This window comes from Strix aluco, chromosome 15 (assembly GCF_031877795.1).
Source record: "Strix aluco isolate bStrAlu1 chromosome 15, bStrAlu1.hap1, whole genome shotgun sequence".
Lineage (NCBI taxonomy): Eukaryota > Metazoa > Chordata > Aves > Strigiformes > Strigidae > Strix > Strix aluco.
Window position 1 is genome coordinate 16,633,593 of NC_133945.1, and position 19,647 is coordinate 16,653,239.

A 19,647-nucleotide genomic window follows, 5' to 3' on the forward strand; every position below is an offset into this window, starting at 1 on the left:
CCAGAACTAAGCTGATTTGTTGGAGACAGCTTCGTTATCTCTTCTCAATTAGTGTTCTCAGAATGTCCTTTCAAAATGAGATGTGTATTCTGGGGACACTTCAGTGTCTTTGCAAACTCTGTTCCTAACTTTTCCTAACTGTTCCTTTACTCTGATATTTATTATGTTTTTACTCTCTAAACACAGTGTTCACAACAATAGCAATTATCATTTTGGTACAGTTTTATGAAGCATCACTGAACAGTATATGTCCAGAAAAAGTAAACAGGTTTTTTTTTTTCTCCAAGGGAGAATTGAGTTTTCTAAAAATTCACGAATTGGCCACCTGGAGCTGATAGTAGATGACCAAGATGTATATTACATTAAGGTATGTTTTCAGGTCATGAGTTCTCATACTAGGACGAATACTTAAATAAAAGCACAGAAAAGAAAGGCAATGAAAAACACGCATATTGAAAAATAGTTTTGTGAGCAATCCATCAGAGAAATTACCAGTTCTCTTTATTACATATTTTTGAGATAGACTCAGTACTAGATTGCTATGTTTTAAAAGCTTTTAAGCCATGGCTTCTGCAAGTAATCTAAAGCAATTTTTCCCCATTCAGATGTACTCAAAATCTTTGGGTTGCTTCCAGTGTTAAGTCAGTAAAAAAGATCACATTGACTCCTGTGAACTTTGGCTCATTATGTGCACGTGTAGTCACACAGTTTTTCAGACCTGTATTCTGACCATGCATAAAGACCCTTGAGTAAGCCCAGGCTAATTTCTTCACTTCTGTGGACTCTATAGATGTAAAAATGTCTAAGATACTGTTCTTTACATCACAGAAATTGTGGGTTTTTTAGAGCACTGGGGAAGAAGCAGGAGAATGCTAGTGTTTGAACCCTGAAATGAAAAAGCAAACAAAGATGCAGGTGGGAGTTTATCACTGAAACTCTACTGACATTTTTGTTTATATTCCAGGACTTGAACAATTTTTTCATTATGCAATTGATACCCATAGTAGGATGCCATGTCTTATGTGGGCCTCCAAAGCCAGTTGGTTTCAAACATTGCATTTTCCTACAGTGAGCACATTATTTAACAGATTACTTTTTTTCTACAGTAATATTTCAACAGACTTTTTGGATGTTTCTCATGAACCCAAACACTATTTAGTGTTGCAGATTGTTTCATTTGCATCTAGTCCAACCTAGATCTAGTTACCTCTGTGAGACTGCCAATATTTTCAGCAACATCGTATTATTTTTTGGCCCAGTACTGTAACATTATTAAAGAATTCAGTTACTACTGAAGCCAGCAGGAGGTGAAGGAAATAGCATCTCATGCCGCTGTGATTTTTGTATAAGTGGAAAAACAAATCCATCCTTCCTCCCCCTTATTTACTAACAGCGAGTTTTATGGTTTGGGGAGGTGGAAGGGGGGTTGTTGGGTGTATAGAAAAAAATCCCTTTTCTTTCTCCTCTCATCTAATTTCAGAAATGGCCAAGTCTATACTATTGCTTTCTCAAAACTTAATAAGTTTGTACTGTTGAGCAGCTTGGGTTTGATTTTTTGGGTTTTAATTTCTTTGTTTATTCTAGGGAATGACAGATTTGCAGACACTGAGTGGAGAGCAGAGATACATGACCCAACTGGAGGTGAAGCTGGTAAAGCAAAGCAGTCCTATCATTCTGTCAGGAAACATCACTAAACAACTTGGCAAGAAGATAGCTTTTTCAGTATCCCTGAATAATTTATTGAAGGATGCTGTGTTTCTTTCAGGTTAGAGGACAATAAGTATTTGCCATACAAATGTAAGTTCTTGAGCCCTTATACATTAGGGTTGCCTGGATTTGGAGACATATTTCTAAAGTTCCTTTCAAATCAGTAAGACTGCTTTATAAAATGATTATCCTTGGTAAATTAGTAATTCAGAATAATAGGAATTATATTATTTTTTTTTTAAAGTCTGCTTTTAATTACTGTTGAAGAGTGTGGAGGAAATAAGATGTAAGGAGTCACTTAACAAAAAAAATTGCCAAAACAATAACAGCTCTTAGAATATTCTGTTTCACTTTTCTTAGTACAAAACAGTGCAGAGACACATATGTGTAGCTAAATGTCTCTTAAGACCTGTTGTTCTAAAAATTGTTTTTTTCTTATTCATATAGCATCAATTCATTAAAAGGTAGATTAATACAGTGGAATAAACCAGTAATTTAAGTCTAAGGCTCTCATTTTTTCCTTAGTATTTCTTACTGTAGTCTCCATGTGGCAAAGACATTGAAATGTCATAGGATTGCACAGTATTTTCAAATAAAACTAACTTTTAAGGAATGGAGAATGCCAGTTAAGTTTGTGGGAGATCATCTTTTGGTGAAATCTTCATTCTTAGCTTTCACATGGATTGCATCTGAAAACGATTGTGGTCCAATTTCAAACTGTTATACCCTGAGAACTAGGCTGCACCAATTCTGTTGCAAAGCCACAACCTTGCTGTGACAATGTAGAAGTAAAACACATGTTCGCATGTTAGGTCTTAGTTAATTAAGAGATCAGTCTCTGTTGGAATTTATTTCCTTTTAGAAGCAGCTTTGACTGGATTAATTTCCCTAAACTTTAAGCAGTATCTGAGAAATATGATCTACAGGCTGTATATGTAGTTGGAGAAAGACAACTGAGCATCCAGCTCTGTCTTTTTGTTTACTACACAAGGAGTACATCATGAGATTCCTCGGTTAGATGGGATGAGACTGAACAGATTTGTGTTTTTCCCACTGTAGTATTCCTTTTACTAGCTGAAGTAACTTCATGTTCTACCACTGCATAATCACTTCTACTCTTTTTGTAGCATTTCTGGAGAAAAAGGTTGATGATAAGCTGAGACAATATTCATTGGAAGGGGAGACTTACCTTCCAGGTGTTCTTGGAGTTCACATCAGTGGTCTTCTCCAGCAACGTGAGGGATTGTGGTCTCATGGTTTGAGGATAAAATATGGACTCCTAGGTACAGTGAAGAAGAGTGAAAGTAAAAGCATTCTGTTTGTCATATTTTTCTGCAAGTTATTTCCCTGTATTATTAGGACACTCTTAACAAGAAGGATTTCAGCTGATTTTTAAACTATGATCTGAAACCTAGGACAGGTTTCTCTTTTCACTTGGATAAACTTTACTCTTCGAGTCTGCATATAAAAAACAATTTTTTAAATGTGCTTTCTACAAGCATGTCCAACATTTGATTAAAAAATCACGTTTTCAGTGGGAATGCTTCGAGTTAATTTGTGTTCTCAGATATTTATACAAAATGAATGGTTGCAAACTTAAAAATATGAGGGACTTTTCTAGGAAACAGTTAGCTGTGTTCTGGCTGCAGTGTGTGAACTGTGTGTTAATTTTATTGGACAAAGCAGGTGAACATTGGTACAACTATATCAAGGTATTGAATAACTAGTAACTATTGAGTAACTAGTCATGATAAGCATTATAGGATGATTGTTTATATAAAGTATGTTGTACATTCAGAAAGAGTATGTAGGAATATGAGTAGAAAAGTTTTCTTAAACCAACGCAGGTACGACCCCATAATTTTGCTAAAAATGGCATGCTGATCAGAGTATTTTATATGCACAAACAGAAACATACCTGAACACTTGTAACAGTATTAGATGATGTGTAGCTATAGCTATGTAACTATGAAGTTATATACTTACAGCTTAAGTCATATTTTGATATAAACCCAGTTTGGCAACTGTTCTACCTGAAGTGGTAGGGAAGTGAGTCCTTGTAGAAGTACTGGATTTCTTTTTTTAAAAAGGCAAAAAATTAATCCTACTTATTGTTTGAAACTTCAGATTCATTATTTTAAGCTTTATCTCATGACCACAAGGGCTAGAAGTTCATTATTTTTTTCTGTTTAAGATGCGATGTCATGTAATATCATGATGTCAGGAGCTGAGTGGTAACAGAAAATCATCAAATATTGTGAGACTCCCAAGAAGGCTGCAAAGAGTGATCATGATTAGTTTGTAGTGCTTTTACTTCACCCAAGTAAAATTCCATTTAAGTAATAAACTTAGTGCCTGCTTTTATTTATTTATTTACTTATTTCTCTATTGTTTCTGAAGAAAAAGTGAGTGAAAGAACATGGAAACATGGTAAACATCTAAGGAGAGCCTTTGCTTTTCTTAAAAAAAATTGGCCTAAGTCATGGGATCATTTTCATTCCATTCTTAGTACAAACCAGCTGTTTCCAATTGTCTGAACTTAGAAACATCTTAGATTTTAATAGAGTAAACAAAGGCCCAAACTCATATGTAAAGCCTGTAACATGGCTGTTCCTAGGTTTTTCCTTTGTAGTACAGCTTGTGGAAAAAAATAAAAATGTGCAATGCCTAACACATTTTTTTGAAAGTTTTACTAATTGTTTGCATATACAGCATGTCTGGAGTCAGAAAGTGCAAAGTTATTGATTGCTGTTAGGATGGCCATACGTGTAGCAGGAAAATAAGTTTAGGTGTCAGAAACAGTGCTTTGACAACAACGCTGTAGTCAGTAAAATGTGTCTAGATCTTGAGCAGATAGTGAAGATAATTCTTGAGCTGAACTTCATGGTAATGGAGTTATACCAGTATTGGTACCAATCTTCACAGACTTTGGTCATACCTTTAGACTGGAGAACATACTGCCAGGCCTTTTACATGAATAAAATATCTACTTGTCTTTTACTTTTTACTGTGGTAGTGTTTTCATTTTCATAGATGTAAATCACTTACCTAGCAAATGCAAACTCACTGTTCTTAAATGCAAGTTCTTTAAATGTGTGCTTTTCTTTGGATTCAAATATATATCTGTAAAAATTGACAAATCTCACTTTAATGTTTTTGAAAACTAGAAACCTTGAAAGCACAAGATTTATACTATTAATATTTTGAAAGTTTACTTTTGATTTCTTTGAGTAGGTAACTTTGTGATTTAACTTGAACAGGAGAGGCAAAAAATCTTCATCATGAATGCAGTATGCGACAAAAGATTAAAGTGGAGACAGGTGCACATGGCGTGTACAAACTTGATATTGGGCATGAATTTCACTGTGTGCAGACTCCGACCTATAATCACAAGGTAGAGATACTGACCAAAGCACTTACGTACTTGTGTGCTGAGTACCCTTGTGTAACTCAGGTACTGAGAGGCTTAAACTGAGCGGTGCCCAAGAGGTCATTTTTGGATCAGTCTTTTTCTTCTCATCTTGTTTCTCTTCACTTTCTGTGTAGACAAAGATATCTAGTCAACTTGCTAATTTGTGCAGTCCATTACAGCTGTAAGTGATGGAACTCTCCAGTGATGTAATTTTTAAGGTATTAATTCACACAACTTCTGCAGAATGTTTGTTGTTAAAATTTTTGTTAGATATAAAACAATAGTATTAGTAAGTTTATGATTTATCTTGTTCTATCTTTGTAACTAAAAGTCAGGAACTCTGCTTATTCATCAGAAGTTGTATGTCTGGAAAATAAGGCATTTTAAAATGTTTTATATTCTGGTTTAGATTTATATACTTTCTTAGAAATTTCAGTGTGTATGATCCTTTCATGCAGAAAAGCAGATCTGTTTTAAATTTCTTCCTTTACAGATGGCACAAAGACAAAGGTCTTCTTAAAGGCAAATCACCTTTAATACTAGGTATTTGCTGCAGAACAGAGAGCTGGCTGAAAAATAAGCTTCTGAATTAAAGGGAATTTTTGTATCCTTTCAGATTTGCTTTTAGTCCAAGTTGGATTGAAGCCAAGAAGTGTTAGTATTTCCCATGGAGCAAGATCTTTCCAGGCTCTGCAGCTGCACAGTGAATCCATGTGAAGCAGTCCATCAGGAGTACCTGAGTCCTATTACCTTAGCTTTTAAGCAAAGCAATTTGACTGGCAGTGCATAGACTAAAAGTTTTGGGCTTTGTACACTGAATTTATATCTTCTGACGGAATGTGATTTTTCTTTGGAAAATTTGCAGCCCTTTCTGCTTTAGTCTTGCTTGCTGCTTGGGAATATTTCTGCAGACTGTTAACAGCAATGAATAAAAGGGAAGGCATGGTTTACAGGAAAAAGGTGAATTTCTGTTCTTCAGGTTCACCTGAAACATGAAGCAAGTGCATCTTGGCTTTCCTCGCAGATGGAAGTGAACTATGGGAAACACTGGGATGAAATAAACAACAAGAAGAAACTGTTGATCAGCCAAGCATTTAAGAACAGTTCCAGTTCATCTCTAGTCAACTATTTCATGGAGGTAGTCATGATTGTTGAACAGTAAGACCTTCACTTCAAATATTTAACAGACAAACTAAGAAAAAATTTGAGATTAATTTATTTATTAAGACTTTTTTTTTCTGTGTTATGTATTAAAAATATAAGTCAGATATTGAGACCTAATAAGTTTGAGTTAGGTAAGGTCTTAACCCAGTCTCATAGAGATCACTGACATTTAAAATGAACAAGGGATAGCCAGTAGATGGATTTTTCAAATACTGAAAACATTTGGGTGTAATGTGGTATGAGTTTTTTGCAGAGTTTGCACATATAAAATGATCTCAGAGTTTTATGAAGGTTGCTTTGCTCACACAATGTGGAAGGAGAGTGCAGGTTATAACAACTCAGAATATTACAGCATTTAGGTGGAAGTTGGTATGGAATACAGTAGCTCAGCTAAGATCAGACATGTTCATTTTTTTGTTTGTTTGTTTGGTGTTTTCTGTTATAAATTGCTTTCTACCCTGAATCAGCAGAAAGTTTTTCCATATAGTAAAGTATAATTAAAAGCCTCAGAGGGGGGCTATGCCTTCTTTTGAAGCACCTTCTATGGGCTACAAAAAGAAATAAAATAATTATTTGTATTGGCATACCCTGTTATCTTTTGTAGAAAGTTCTTAGAGAAGCTACAGAAACTATTCCTATAAATTTTTGTGTTATTTCTTAGAAGTTGCAGGTCTTCTCTGTTACTGTCTTAGACTAAGTAATAGTTTTCTGAGATGGGCTGTCATTCCATTTCCATAAGGAGCACCTGTAAGCATAGAATTTATCTGTGATCCCAGCATAGACTGACCTAGAATTATGGTTGGTTTTTTTCCCCAGAAAGTAAATGGTCTAAAAAATAGTGGAAGTTTTCCTTTTTGAATCCCCAGTAGATGTAACAAATGCATATTAAAGAAATCCCATTCTGTAATTGGTCACCATGTGTGAAAAGCTATAAAGTGAATGGCAAATGTGCAGAGCAGAGGCACTAGCTTTGACCTTCTTGCTACTATGTGTGGGTGTGTGTGTTAGCTTAGACAGCCTGGAAGATGGGATCCTGTTTTTATTTAAATTTGCTTCATTTGTTTTCCAGTTTACCATGCAAGTCCCGGAAAAACAGGTGAATTATAGAACCCAGCTGCAGCACTCACACAACTCTCAGGTTTATTTGCAGAGCAACACCAACTTTGAGGTGCAGTATAATGACCACGTGCCGTTTGTGGTTGGGCTGCAGTGGAAAGACACATCCAGAAATGGCCTGAAGAACTGGGAAGGTGAAGAACCACAAAGTATTTCCAGTTTGGGATTAGAAAAGCAGGCACTGAAAGTTGCTGCTGAGATTTTGTGAGGTAGTTTTGTGGGGGTGTAACAGAATCATAGAAATGTTGGTTGGAAGAGACAGACCCTGGAGATTATTTAGACCAGCTTCCTGCTCAAATCAGGACTGTTCCTAACAGTAGATCACATCTGCTGTGTTTTGTCTAGCTGAGTTTTCAAAATCTCCAACTTTCCACAGCCTAGCTGGCTAGCCTCTTCCAGCAATTCCTTAGTCTCTCAAAGTGCAATTTGTGGCCATTGTCCCTTGTCTGCCTCTTTTGAAGGGTTTTTGTTCCTCATCTTTGCCATTTACTTTCAAGTTAGCTGTAGGCAGCTATTAGATTCCCCTGTTCCTTTGCCAGACTAAATAAGCCCAGCTCCTGCTCTTGTCACAGGTCTTGTTGTCTCGGCCCTTTATCATCATGGCAGCCCTCTGCTGTAGCCTTTCTGGTTTCTCACCATCCGTCTTGATCTGGGTGCTCCAAAACCAGATCCAGTGTTACAGATATAACCTGTCCTGTGCTGTGCAGAGGGGGATAACTTTGTCTGATAGCCATGCTCCTAATGTAGACTAGTATTGTCCTGTTAGCTTTTGACTGAGATAACTGGCCAAGAAGTGAAGCATGTTTTAAAAAAAAAAATCTTTAGAAAGTTTGTTTTAAGAACATTAGAAAATGGGACACTGAGCAGAATTCTAATGGTGTATTTTAAGCTATAAATTAAACACCTGTGTATATATATGGATATTTTTTAAAAATCACATTTATCTTAGACCTTTTGCTTCATAAAGTACAGCAGGGAGTAGGCATTTATAATAATAAGCTGTATTTTACATTTTTAGAATTCTTTCTCAAATAGGGGTTAAGTTACCAGTGGTGTGCCAAAAATCAGTTTTCTGACATTTAGTTCTTAAGATGGATTGAATGCCACTTACATTTATGCTTTAGTGGATGAAGCTGTATAAATCAGTGCAATGATTGGTTCAGTGTGTAGATTTGCTGTTGAGATACATTTTTTTCAAGTCTAGTATGCACCGTATGTGCAAAAACTTGGATCCTTATTAATGCAAAACAGCTGGCTTGATACAGTGGACTGAATTAACAGATGTTTTTCTGCTTGTTAAGGTGCAACAAACTAAGGTTAAATTAATTCTGAAGTTTTAAAAATTTGGAGACTACTTTGTGGGTGTCTGTCATAAAATAATCGTGAGTTACTGAACTGTATCACAATGAGTGAATGGTGTAATTTGATAAATAACCAGCAAAATTTCAGCAGTCCACTAGTGAAATTTCAGCAGCTTGTCAGATATAAACATTCTGAGCTGTCTATAAACTAGTTTCCAAAATAACCTACAAATCTTGTTCAAAATGTATTTATTGCAGTGTTGAATTTCTGTGTTGGCATATGTCAGAACAGCATTGATTAAGGTCATTATTGTAATTATGTGAATAATGGTTACAGACTTACAGTTCAGGTAAAGATTTCACATTTTGTTGCAGATCAGGCAGTAGAACCCTTTCCTGGTGTCATTTAGTACTGGACTTCTTAAATTTCCATTTATTAGCAAACCTCCGTATGTGTTACACTATGCAGTATGTTATGCTAGTGAAGGACATTCATTTCATTATGTACCATCCAGAGATTTTGGCAATTGGAAGAGAGTAGGTAGATAGTACCATTTTAGCTTCATTCCAGAACCCTGACATCTTATCAGCTTTGTTATGGAGTTAGAATCCAGGTAGCTTGAAATCTCACTTTTCTGCCAGCTTTAATATGTGTTTCTTCCAGGTGGATTAAATATAGACACCCCATGGCTATATCTACATGCAGCCCACAAACTACATCAGCCTCAGCATTTTACTTATTTATTGACTATGAAGCTGACAACTGGAAAAGCTCTCTCCATTAAGAATCTCGTAGCGGAACTGTTCTATAAAGATCAAGGCAATGAAAAGGAAGGGAAAGTTCACATTTACACGCCAGCTACTACATACCTGCAGGTTAGTAACATGATGTTCCTATAGCGTACAGCTTTGATGAGAGAGCTTAGTGGTAGATACCCAACAGAACTGTCATCATACTGAAATAACACTTGTTCAGCGTGCTATGTGAAGTAGCTTGTTCGAGCACTGTGTGGCTCATGAGATAAGATCTTGAAATGCCGATGTTCATCTGTTTTCTGTGCTTGAACGATGAGCTATTCTTCCTCTGGGGCAGCCAAATCATCACAGCAAGGGTCTCTTTATTAGCTTTAGAAAAATGTTAGGGTCACCACCGCTGCCCCTCTTGGGAATAGGAGTCTGTCGCTCCCTACACAAAGCCCAAATACGTGATGGCAGAGTTCTGCCTGGGAGTGTACAAATAGTAATTACTATTTTGAAGTTCTCTCCCCTGCCTGCCACCCCCCCACCCAACCCCATGAGCTAACAGTTTCAGGAAGTAGGAAAATTGGATCATCATGTAAGAAATGTTTAAAACTTGTCCCTTAGTTTTATGAAACAGCTGAGAGTGTCTTTCATTCTAAAAGTAGGAAGAACAATAGCCAAACTTCTAAACTAAGAGCCCAGTGATTACAGCATTCACCTAAATTTGAGGCACTAGATTTAAAGGCATCCTCTGCCTGAGAAGAACGTAACCTGCCTCTTCCTGGAGAGTATCCTGCTCAGTAGGCTGTCATGTAGTTCATAGCACTTGCTGCCTCTTGATATGGTTTGTAAAAATTCTCCATGAGTATTTGGACCTCCATTAATGTTAGAGTTCTGATCTTGCAAAACAACACCTTTTCCACTGAGGTGTTTTTGCTGCTACTCTTTATCCCACTGTATCTCTACAAAGTGGATAAGTGTTTGTACAGGTAACTCTGCAATAGGAACAGATTCAGTAGCAGAATGGTAATCCTGTGGCAGGCTAGAGTACTGGATAGCTCAGTGGTTCAGAGCAATCCTGAGAAATGAAAGGTGATTTCTTTTGTTGTGACTTAGAGAATGACTTCAGCCTCTCAGAAACCTGTGAAAGACCCTTCAATAGCAGGTTCTCAATGTGTAGTCTTCTGTCTTTTATACTGGAATTCTTTTACTTTCTGTAAAATTATTAAATATCCACTGGGTGGAATCAGTGTGCCCTGAGTCTATGGATTCTAAGCTTCCTCCTAATTTATTTTAGACTCTGCTATGCGATAGAGGTTTAAAACTGATTTCATCACAGTTGCTGGGTATTTAGCAATATGATAAACCTCTGCCACTATGCAAAGTGTGGAGTTGTCTTGAAAAAGCTTAACTTCTTACCTGCCTCTGTATAAATGAGATGAGAGCTTGGAATTTTTGCTTTTCTTTTAGAATCCACTGCGGATGTCTATATCTTTAACTTAGGTTTATGTTTAAGGTGTTCCTTTATTCTGAACTGCAGCTTTCCCTCGTTAGATCACTGCTGGTTCAGGCACAGTGTGGAGGATTGTGAGAAACGTTCTTGAATGAGAAAAAATGTTCATCGACTATTTTCTTTTCAACTATTTAGTTTTTTCTCTCTTTCTTGCTTAAAGGGGATAAAATAAACTTTGAGATCTTTATGGCAATTCAAAATATTTTGATAATGGAAAAGCTGGCACACTATTTCTAATAGTTCTTGTAACGATTGTCTCCAAGAAAATGTGTTCTTTTCCCCACTGTGTTGTGCTGCTGGCACAATAGGATCCTGTCTGTCCTAACTCAGCCAGACTAACGTGTTCATCTTTGGTTTTCAGGCATCCACATTTAATCATCTTGGGAGGAATGTTCTGCATAGCTACAGTGAAATGATATCTCTGTGGAATCACCTTGTGAAGAATGAGATTCTTTTGGAGAATAATGAACAAGCCAAGTTTCTCTGCTTTAAGATAAAGTGTACAAAACATGAATTTAACTTCACAGCCAGCTATCAGAATCTGCCAATGGTAAGAAAGAAATACAAATGCAATTTCTTTGACTCAGCACTGTGTTTTTCAGGTCTGCCACCTTTCTGAGAGATGTTATTGCTAGTGTTGAAACTTAAACACTTCTAGTTGCTGCTTCTATTTCTGTCCAAAGAGAAAACAAACAAAAACTTGTGTGGTGTAGTTTTGAGTACTTCTCACCTATTTGGGAGGCCAACTACAGACAGAAAGTCAGGGAGGAGAGGACAAAGAGAAACTACTTGGCTAGAAAGAGGGGGCTGTAGGTGTGATTACTTATGTTTTGATGCAGATGTAAGGCAGGTGTGGAAGATTCTGCTGTCTTGGAGAATCAAAATATCTTGCCTGCTAGTGAGCAGAGTAACAGCCTGGGTTTATATGCTATTTTAGCCTCTACATCATTTTCAAGCTTAAAATGATTTTTGCTTTGCTTGATGTCTGCAGCACAGGAAGGGTAAACAGCAGTTTGTCCTTCAAAGAGATACTTTGATCAGTTTCTTTGGTCAGTTCCTTGCAAGATGTCCTAAAACAAAAAGTGCTTTTCTAGTCATAGAATTCCATGCTTTGAAAATCCAATCCATTTTTGTATGTAGATGTACTGGTACCAGTGTTAAAAGTTTGCTCATATTGCAAATAGATTACACTCAGGTGATTCATTATAGGGCATTTGTCTTCTGCTGAAGTCAGTTATCTACTAATGACACTTTTAATCCTATATAAATGGAGATGGGGATTTAAACTGAAGCAGAATGGGGTTGATCTGTTCAATGACAGCCTTGCTGCAGCCTGTTGAACAATGTGGTTTCTATACTGACATTCCTGAATATGAATGCAGTAAATCTGATGCAGTTGTCTTTTCCCCTTCTGGTCTCATGGTTTGAGTACAGCCTAAGAAGACAAACTTTTCTGTGAAGACTGTATGGAGAGATTATAGAAGTCCACCTGTCATGCTGCAGTTTGAAGGTCAGATAGAAGAGCTGAAGAAGGAGAAGATGCTCTATCAAAAACGTGGAACCCTCCATTTCAGGTTCAGTAGTCATTTCTATCTCTGAAGAGTGTTTTGGCCTAAATTAAATGTACATCTTCATGCTCTCGGAAAACATTCTGGGCTTTACAAAGTGGAAGTGCTGCATGCACAAAGCCTGTGCTTCTTCCCATCTGGCTCTCCAAACCTGCTAAAGCACACCAGCTTTATGGGCTGGTTATTTGCATCTATTAGCTTTTGCCTTCTTTATTGAAATGGTAGTGAGCAAAGCTGTCAAAGGCAACAGGCCATGCGTACTGTGGCAACATGTTTGTTGGCAACTCTATTGGGCATATAGCCTCCTTTCATGAAAACAGCAGGATTGATGGTGTGTCCAAACGTTGAAATGCTGAGAAGTTCCAAAATCCAGATCTGATCCTCTGTGCCATCCAGATGCCTTTTTTCTAGTCCTCAGGAATAATATAGCCATCCTAAAGCCAAAAGCATCCCTCTTAAAACACATAACAAATGGTCTTGTTTAGATTTTGGAACATGTTTCCATTTCCTGATGAGAATGAGTGCACTGCTGCTAGATGTTGGCTGTCTGAAATTTCTTTCTTCATTACCCATTATTGAAGCACAGCTTGAAGGCCTTGGTAAAAATGTGTGCTCAGACTTGAGACATCTGTATCATCTCTGGGGACATCTCAGCTTTCTTAAGGCATAGTAGGTTCAAGAGGAGTGCACAGGCTTCCTTAGGAGCCACTCTGCAACCTGGAGATAGCTAAAAAACTACAGGATGCCTTTTCAGTAATGGAAAAAATATGTAAATGAAGAATGAAGAGCTGTACCAGATATCCTAACATGCATAAAGGGAGTCCAATGTCTGCTTATAAAAGTTAATGCGTTTTTCCAAGACATCCAACTAAGTAAATGTGCAGAAATATTTAATAAAGTCCATAAAACATTACTCTGAAGTAGTAAAGTGATCCAAACTATGTAGTGGCTGAACATCTGTTGCATAGGATTCTTGGCACGTAGATACCGTTTCTACAGAAAACATAAAATTTGGTTGATAGGTGAGATATTCAAAGCTGCCATAAGCTTTTGGACAGTGTCCCTATTTGAAATGAAGTCTTGGCTATGCAGATATATAAAGTGTATGTACTGGTTATGCATGTCAGAATTTTAGAGTATCACCCTGTCCCATGCTCTTTCAAGCCTTTCCTGAACCCAGGATGGAAAGGCTGTATCAGAAATTCTGGTAAATGTGTAGTTTGTATGAAGTTGTAATTATGCTCTAGTATTTTCTTAGAGGTCCTGGTCCTATGTGTCCCTTCTGTACCTGACACCCTGATGATATCTGCAACTGAACATTTTGGAGTTCAAGTTGAACCATGCATGATTTCTTTTTGTAGTTGTCTATTAAGATCTTTTACACTTTGCTTAATGCTTGTTTTGTTCCAGGCATCCTTTTAATGTGCCCATTCTGCAGAGCATCCTTCTGCAGGAGACATTTACTGTTGACAAAAAGCAAAAGCACTATTTCTTGGAAACAAAGGTTTTGATAAATGAGGTGAAGGAAACAGTTCAAACTCTTACACTTGGTTACCAACCTGAAAACCCGTATGTGAGTTGTACAAGAATTTTCTTAATCTGGCACTCCAAAAAAGCCAGCAAATGAGTGATTTACTGTATATATCTTATGTTCTTTGCATTTCCTCTCAACCTTTTTTTTAGATTTGTGCTGGGTTAACTCATCCTTATAACTACAGCCTCTTCCCCAGAGATGTTGAAATATGCATTTTAACTCAAAGTCACCAAAATGTGAGTAAATTTCCTGTTAAATTCAATTAGAAGGAGAGATGAATTACCTGTTTATTTAGAGTTTATTGTCTTTTCAGACCTGACTTGCTATAGGTCTTTAGTTCCTCACCTGTAAATGCTACAACCAGAAAGTTCAGAGAGCAATGATGTGGTTGGTGCCTCCCTAATACAGTGTTTTATATAATAATATGTTGTGTAGTAATATATGATAATAATACCTAATATATTATTTTAAAAATATTATTATGCATGAATATTATTAATAATAACAAGTACTGAGAAGGAATGGATTCAAGATTCTCATTCTTACCTAGGTGTATCTTACCAAATGCAGTTATTCTTCTGTGCTTTGCTCATTTTTCATTCTAAGCCACAATGTAACAGCTCACAACTCTTTTCATTTTTTGTAACATGTAGGGATGACTTCTCTCATCTTTCATAATATATGGGGTTAATGCTCAATGCAATTCACTTATTCATGTTCTTAACACATAGGCAGAGCATGAGCTTGAGACTACCTTGAAGGTCAGTAAGGAAGATGTTCTCAGCTTTCTAGGGAGATATCAGAACAAATCCAGTGAGGCAGATTTTAGACATCTTTTACACATGGATATGACACATTCATTCCAGGTATTGGTGGTTTTCATTTATGGTGTTTTATTTTTTATGTCTTGGTGGCTGTTTTAGTGCATTGTCTTTAGAATTATAATTGTTTCATGGTTGTAAACTTCCTAGTTCAATAAAGTCCTGGCCCTGACAAAGACCCTAGGTCCCTCAGCAGTTCAAATCATAGTCTGTATCAATAATGTCTTGTGAGAAACACACTGACCTTTCATTTTTATACTTTTTTTTACTGCGTTTAGTTTAATTTTCAGTGTCGTTGCATAAAATTGGTTAAATTTTATACACACATTTGCTTATACACATCCTCTACTTCATGCTAAAAGTTCAGGCATCAAAACACATGAGGCAATTGATGGGAATGCAGTGATTGTGTTTACATTTTACTTTGTCAAATAGCTTGAGTTTCCGCAAGCAGTGGGCCTAAGTGGGGAGCTGTTTTCCAGGCAGACTAAATTGGACCACTTTGACTATGGTGTGAGCGTAAAAGCCATCATCAACAAGAACATGTCTTCACAGGTCAGTTCCATGATTATTGCAATCTTGTTGCTTGAACTGCTGGCTTTTGCAGTTCATACACTCAGACCTGTGCTGAGTCTTTTGCTTGTCGCATGCATTAGGAATACATGTTAACCTGGGACCTGTTTAACTTTGTGCTGTAAATTGCTTTGCAACTACTTTCAAGCATGGGAACACAAATGTGTGCATATACTACAAAGTTGGTCAACTTAACACAGAATTCAGTGAGTGTAGTAGAGAGGTGTAAATTGTTAGGGAAACAGTTAACTTTTTATGATTAAAGTTTGTTCTGGCTAGATGGCTACATGCACTTGAATAGGTGGCTTATGTTTTGGCTGAAATTCAGAAAACTCTGAAAGTCAAGTTAAATTGTACTTAAAATTCAACGTAGTTAATTTTTTGTTGAAAGCTCTAGCATGGTGACAGTCCTATATGCAAAATGAGGTGTCATCTGTAGCTTTTATTACCAATTCAAAAGGTTCTTTCTCTTGGATTAATTTTATCCTGTGTGGTGGGTTGAGATAAAGATAGGGCAGTCACTTTCTCATTAATTTCGTGGACAAAATGGAGTCAACGTGGGCAAAATTAATTTAATTATTGCCAAATAAAAGTAGAGTTAGATGGTGAGAGACAAAGATGTAAACTAGAAACACCTTTCCCCCTCTGCTTCCCCCTTCTGCTTTTTCCCAAGCCCAACTTGTAGTCTGCAGTCTTACTCCTTAAACTGATGTTTCGGTATTCTGTTTTATGATTTAAGATCCTTAATGTCCTGTTCTTCATTTTCTCTATGTGTAGGCCCGGGCAGCCCTAAAGAGTTATGGTGAGAGCAATTTGAATGGCTCTCTTTACCTTCATTCCAATGGAAGGGACATGTTCCTGCTGGAGGTTGATATGAACAATGAAAACAGGAAGAATGCCAGAGCTGTTGAATTGAGGGCTTTCCTCCATCAGACAATCCTGACAAACCCAGAATCAATACAGTTACAGCTCATGGGCAAAGTATTTCCATCAAGGTAGAGAAATCAGAATCTTGGTCAATAGAGGAGCTGAAGAGTGTTCTGTGATACGTATTTAAATGTAACTGCATATAGATGCAGCAGAAGCCACTGTAGCAAATGCCATTTCATGTGTTATCCCCTGAAATACTTTTGCTCTTTATGTTTCATAAGTCGGTATAATAAGTTACGTTAATGTGTTCTAGTTGCTTTCCTAGGACTTTGTATGGAGATAACTTGAATGAACAGGTGGTAGTGTTCTATTGGGTTTTCGATCAGCAGTTGTTGTTTCCCCCCCCCCCCCCCGCCCCTTGTTTGTTCTCTCAGAAGTAAAGAACTAATATTTATAAGCTATGCCAGTGGAAGAGGGCACCTCCGAGTGTTTATTATAAAGTTTTATTAAGTATTGTGGAAAGCTCTGAGGTGGTAGGGATGGGAAATAGAAATTTGGCCCTCCTAAGTTTCAGCTGTCTTCCAGCTGATTTTTCAAATTTCACAAATACAGAAGTATGCAGTGAAGGAGTTGATGTTTTTGTAGAGGTCCTAGTGTTTAGCAGTTCAGGAGTTGGATAGGTTCAGGAGAATGAGGAGACAGAGTTAAATCAGAAGTTACTACAGTTTAGTTGAAGGTCATTAGATTCACTAGTAGAAGAAGAAATAATATAAAAGATTCAAGAAAGATATTTCATGTGTTTCTGCAGCTTACTTGCAGCTCTGGGCTTCCAATAGTACATTCGTTTATTTAAATACTGGGGTAGGCTGTAACAGAGCAATTTATTGCAGCTCACTTCACAGGAGATAAAATAGAACATTTAAAATTTCTGGAATGACAATTTATTTATTTCAGATTTATTTTACCAGGAGAAAGGAGAGAAAAATAAAAGATTGAATATTTCTGGGGAATTGCTAAAAAGATACAGTCTGTGCAGACTTCAGTGGCTGACTGATGAAAGGAATCTTACTTCCCTGAATTATGTAGTTCAGTTCTTCACATCAAGTGGATTTTCACTGAGGTTTTACTCATCATCAGTCTTTCAAGAGGGTTCCAATTTGTAGGAGAGATGCCTAACAATATGAAAAGATGATTGCCTCACTTTTAAGTATTTTGTGTAGTATACCTGGGTCTAGAAATTCAGACATTCCAATGGACAGTTTGTTGAAGACAATGTGAAAATTCTATCTCAGTCTTATACCTGAAACACTAAAAATTGAGTTTTTTGTTGCTCCAGCAGGTTTCTCAAAAAGCTGTGCTGTGTTTCTCCCACACTGTTCAACTCAGGGCCAAGATACAAAGAAATAATTGTTGGTTCATTTACTGAACTCAAATGGCGGTGGCATTTAAAATTATTGTTTAAACTGAATTCTCAATGCTGCTTTTAAATCAGCACTGAAGAGAGATTTCGTATTGTGACAGAGAAGAGTTAATTTCCAACTCGAACTCTGTCCAACTCTTTTTCTTTTATTAGGGATCATAACAAAAGCATCCAGTCAATTTGAAGAAAAATTAGTCTGCCAATCTGTGAAGCTTTACTGAGTAGTTTTACTGAGTAGTTTTATAAACATCTGGTGAATAGCATGTACTTAGTGCAAGGCATCAGATTCACTGAATCACAACACTGGAACAAGCGCCCACAAAGTCTGTGAAGTCTCCATACTTGGAGATACTCAGAAACTGACCACACGTGCTCCTGAGCACCCTGCTCTCATTGATCCTGCTTTTAGTGAGAGGGGGGTTGTCTTGACAGTCATGAGTTAAGCATAATAATAAGATCTTACTAGCAATTTTTATCTTTTTTTAGACTTTTGATATCTTCTGAGATGAAGCTTAATGAAAATAGTCTTCGCATGGATTTCATGGGAGCCAGGGAGCGGAAAGTTGGTTTTATTTTGTCCCTAAGTGGAAGAGTCCAACACACATTTGCTGGATTAAAGGCCATACCTCATCTTCTTTCTCTGAATGGATTACTGAAGTGCAAAAACAACATTCATGATGGTACTTTTCATTTTGTGTTTTACTGCTAAGTCTGCAGCTATCTAATATTAATGTATTCCTTACTGATCTGTGTATAATGCAGAAGAGAGTGTTTAGCATGCAAAATGAACTGTTGGTCATTGGGTTGAAACAACTTTTTAGCGAAATAACGGTGTTTTGTAATTTTCATATTTTCATTGGTTGAAGGAAATAGTCGGTGGCATCTTTCCTATGCAGGTCTTCTGAAATGAGGTGGGGCTGGCTTGAGGCCCTTACTCTTCTGAATGGCTCCATGGGTGGAGTAGGTCACTGCACAGCTCCAGAGGGATTGTTTAGCCTGGAGTTACACAAGTAATAGGTCATAGTCCCTCTGTAAATTTTCCTTCAGAAGGCAGTGCAGTGTAGTCCATGGCTTAAAGGCACAAGCAGCTTGGTGAATAAAAAGAAACAACTGCCAGAAATAGTATTATGTAGTTTGTTTTAAACACAGACTCTTCTACTAGTAGAGAAACTCTCTCAACAATACTGGATTTGCTCTCTAGATTAGGCTACATTATCTATAATAATAAACGGAAATTCTTTTATTTCCTCCTGGTATTAAATTAATGGTTAATTTATATGTTGCTTATAAAATTCTGGTTATTTCTGTCCCAAAGGACTCTCTCCACAGTAATCATTTCTGCCTGTTACAGGTAACATCAGTGTGATGGTGAACAAAACACTGTATGGACTCCATCTCAGGAACAGAAATGTGTTTGGGAATACCACCGTACGCAATATCACTTTTGCTGTGTTTCAGAATGGCAGTCAGGCAATCCCAATGGAGGCAAAACTGAAAGGACACCTGGAGCTGAGTAAAGAGATGAAAAGGGGGCTAGCTATCTTCCAGGTGGATGAGAAAGCCCTTTCTGTAGATTTTTCCAATATCATGAGTCATGGGCACAGCAGAGTCAGTGGGACTTTCACACATAATATCAGCTTTTTAAAAAATGCAGGTATGAAGAAAACTTCTACTTGATGGTGTGGTGTAACACAGTGTCAAGCTGAATTTATCTAAATGAGTGCAGACCAGTGAAAATAGATGAGTTGCTTTTGCTTAGACCAGAACAAAATGTGATCCAGTCTTAGCAACATTCTTTTTAATACTGTTGAGAAAATACAATAAAATGGATACAAAATTTTTTAAAAGCTCTTTGAACTACTTCAGAGTAAATTATTTCTCTTGTACATCTGTATTCCTGCATGCTG

At 37.1% G+C, this 19,647-nt stretch overlaps 2 protein-coding genes across 2 annotated transcripts in view; one reads left to right on the plus strand and one right to left on the minus strand.

Moving 5' to 3' along the window:
• CLEC16A (C-type lectin domain containing 16A) overlaps positions 1-19,647 on the minus strand; it is a 375,787-nt gene that overhangs the window by 127,544 nt on the left and 228,596 nt on the right. The window lies entirely within an intron of this gene.
• The window catches only part of LOC141930452 (uncharacterized), an 89,277-nt gene that overhangs the window by 30,169 nt on the left and 39,461 nt on the right, over positions 1-19,647 (plus strand). The window contains exons 22-37 of the mRNA XM_074841296.1: positions 288-367; positions 1,585-1,765; positions 2,835-2,990; positions 4,968-5,101; positions 6,099-6,257; positions 7,353-7,533; positions 9,365-9,576; positions 11,316-11,504; positions 12,389-12,528; positions 13,933-14,095; positions 14,206-14,292; positions 14,788-14,922; positions 15,313-15,432; positions 16,228-16,445; positions 18,227-18,420; positions 19,092-19,394. Coding sequence (XP_074697397.1) covers positions 288-367; positions 1,585-1,765; positions 2,835-2,990; positions 4,968-5,101; positions 6,099-6,257; positions 7,353-7,533; positions 9,365-9,576; positions 11,316-11,504; positions 12,389-12,528; positions 13,933-14,095; positions 14,206-14,292; positions 14,788-14,922; positions 15,313-15,432; positions 16,228-16,445; positions 18,227-18,420; positions 19,092-19,394 — 2,652 coding nt within the window. The remainder of the gene's footprint in view (positions 1-287; positions 368-1,584; positions 1,766-2,834; positions 2,991-4,967; positions 5,102-6,098; positions 6,258-7,352; positions 7,534-9,364; positions 9,577-11,315; positions 11,505-12,388; positions 12,529-13,932; positions 14,096-14,205; positions 14,293-14,787; positions 14,923-15,312; positions 15,433-16,227; positions 16,446-18,226; positions 18,421-19,091; positions 19,395-19,647) is intronic.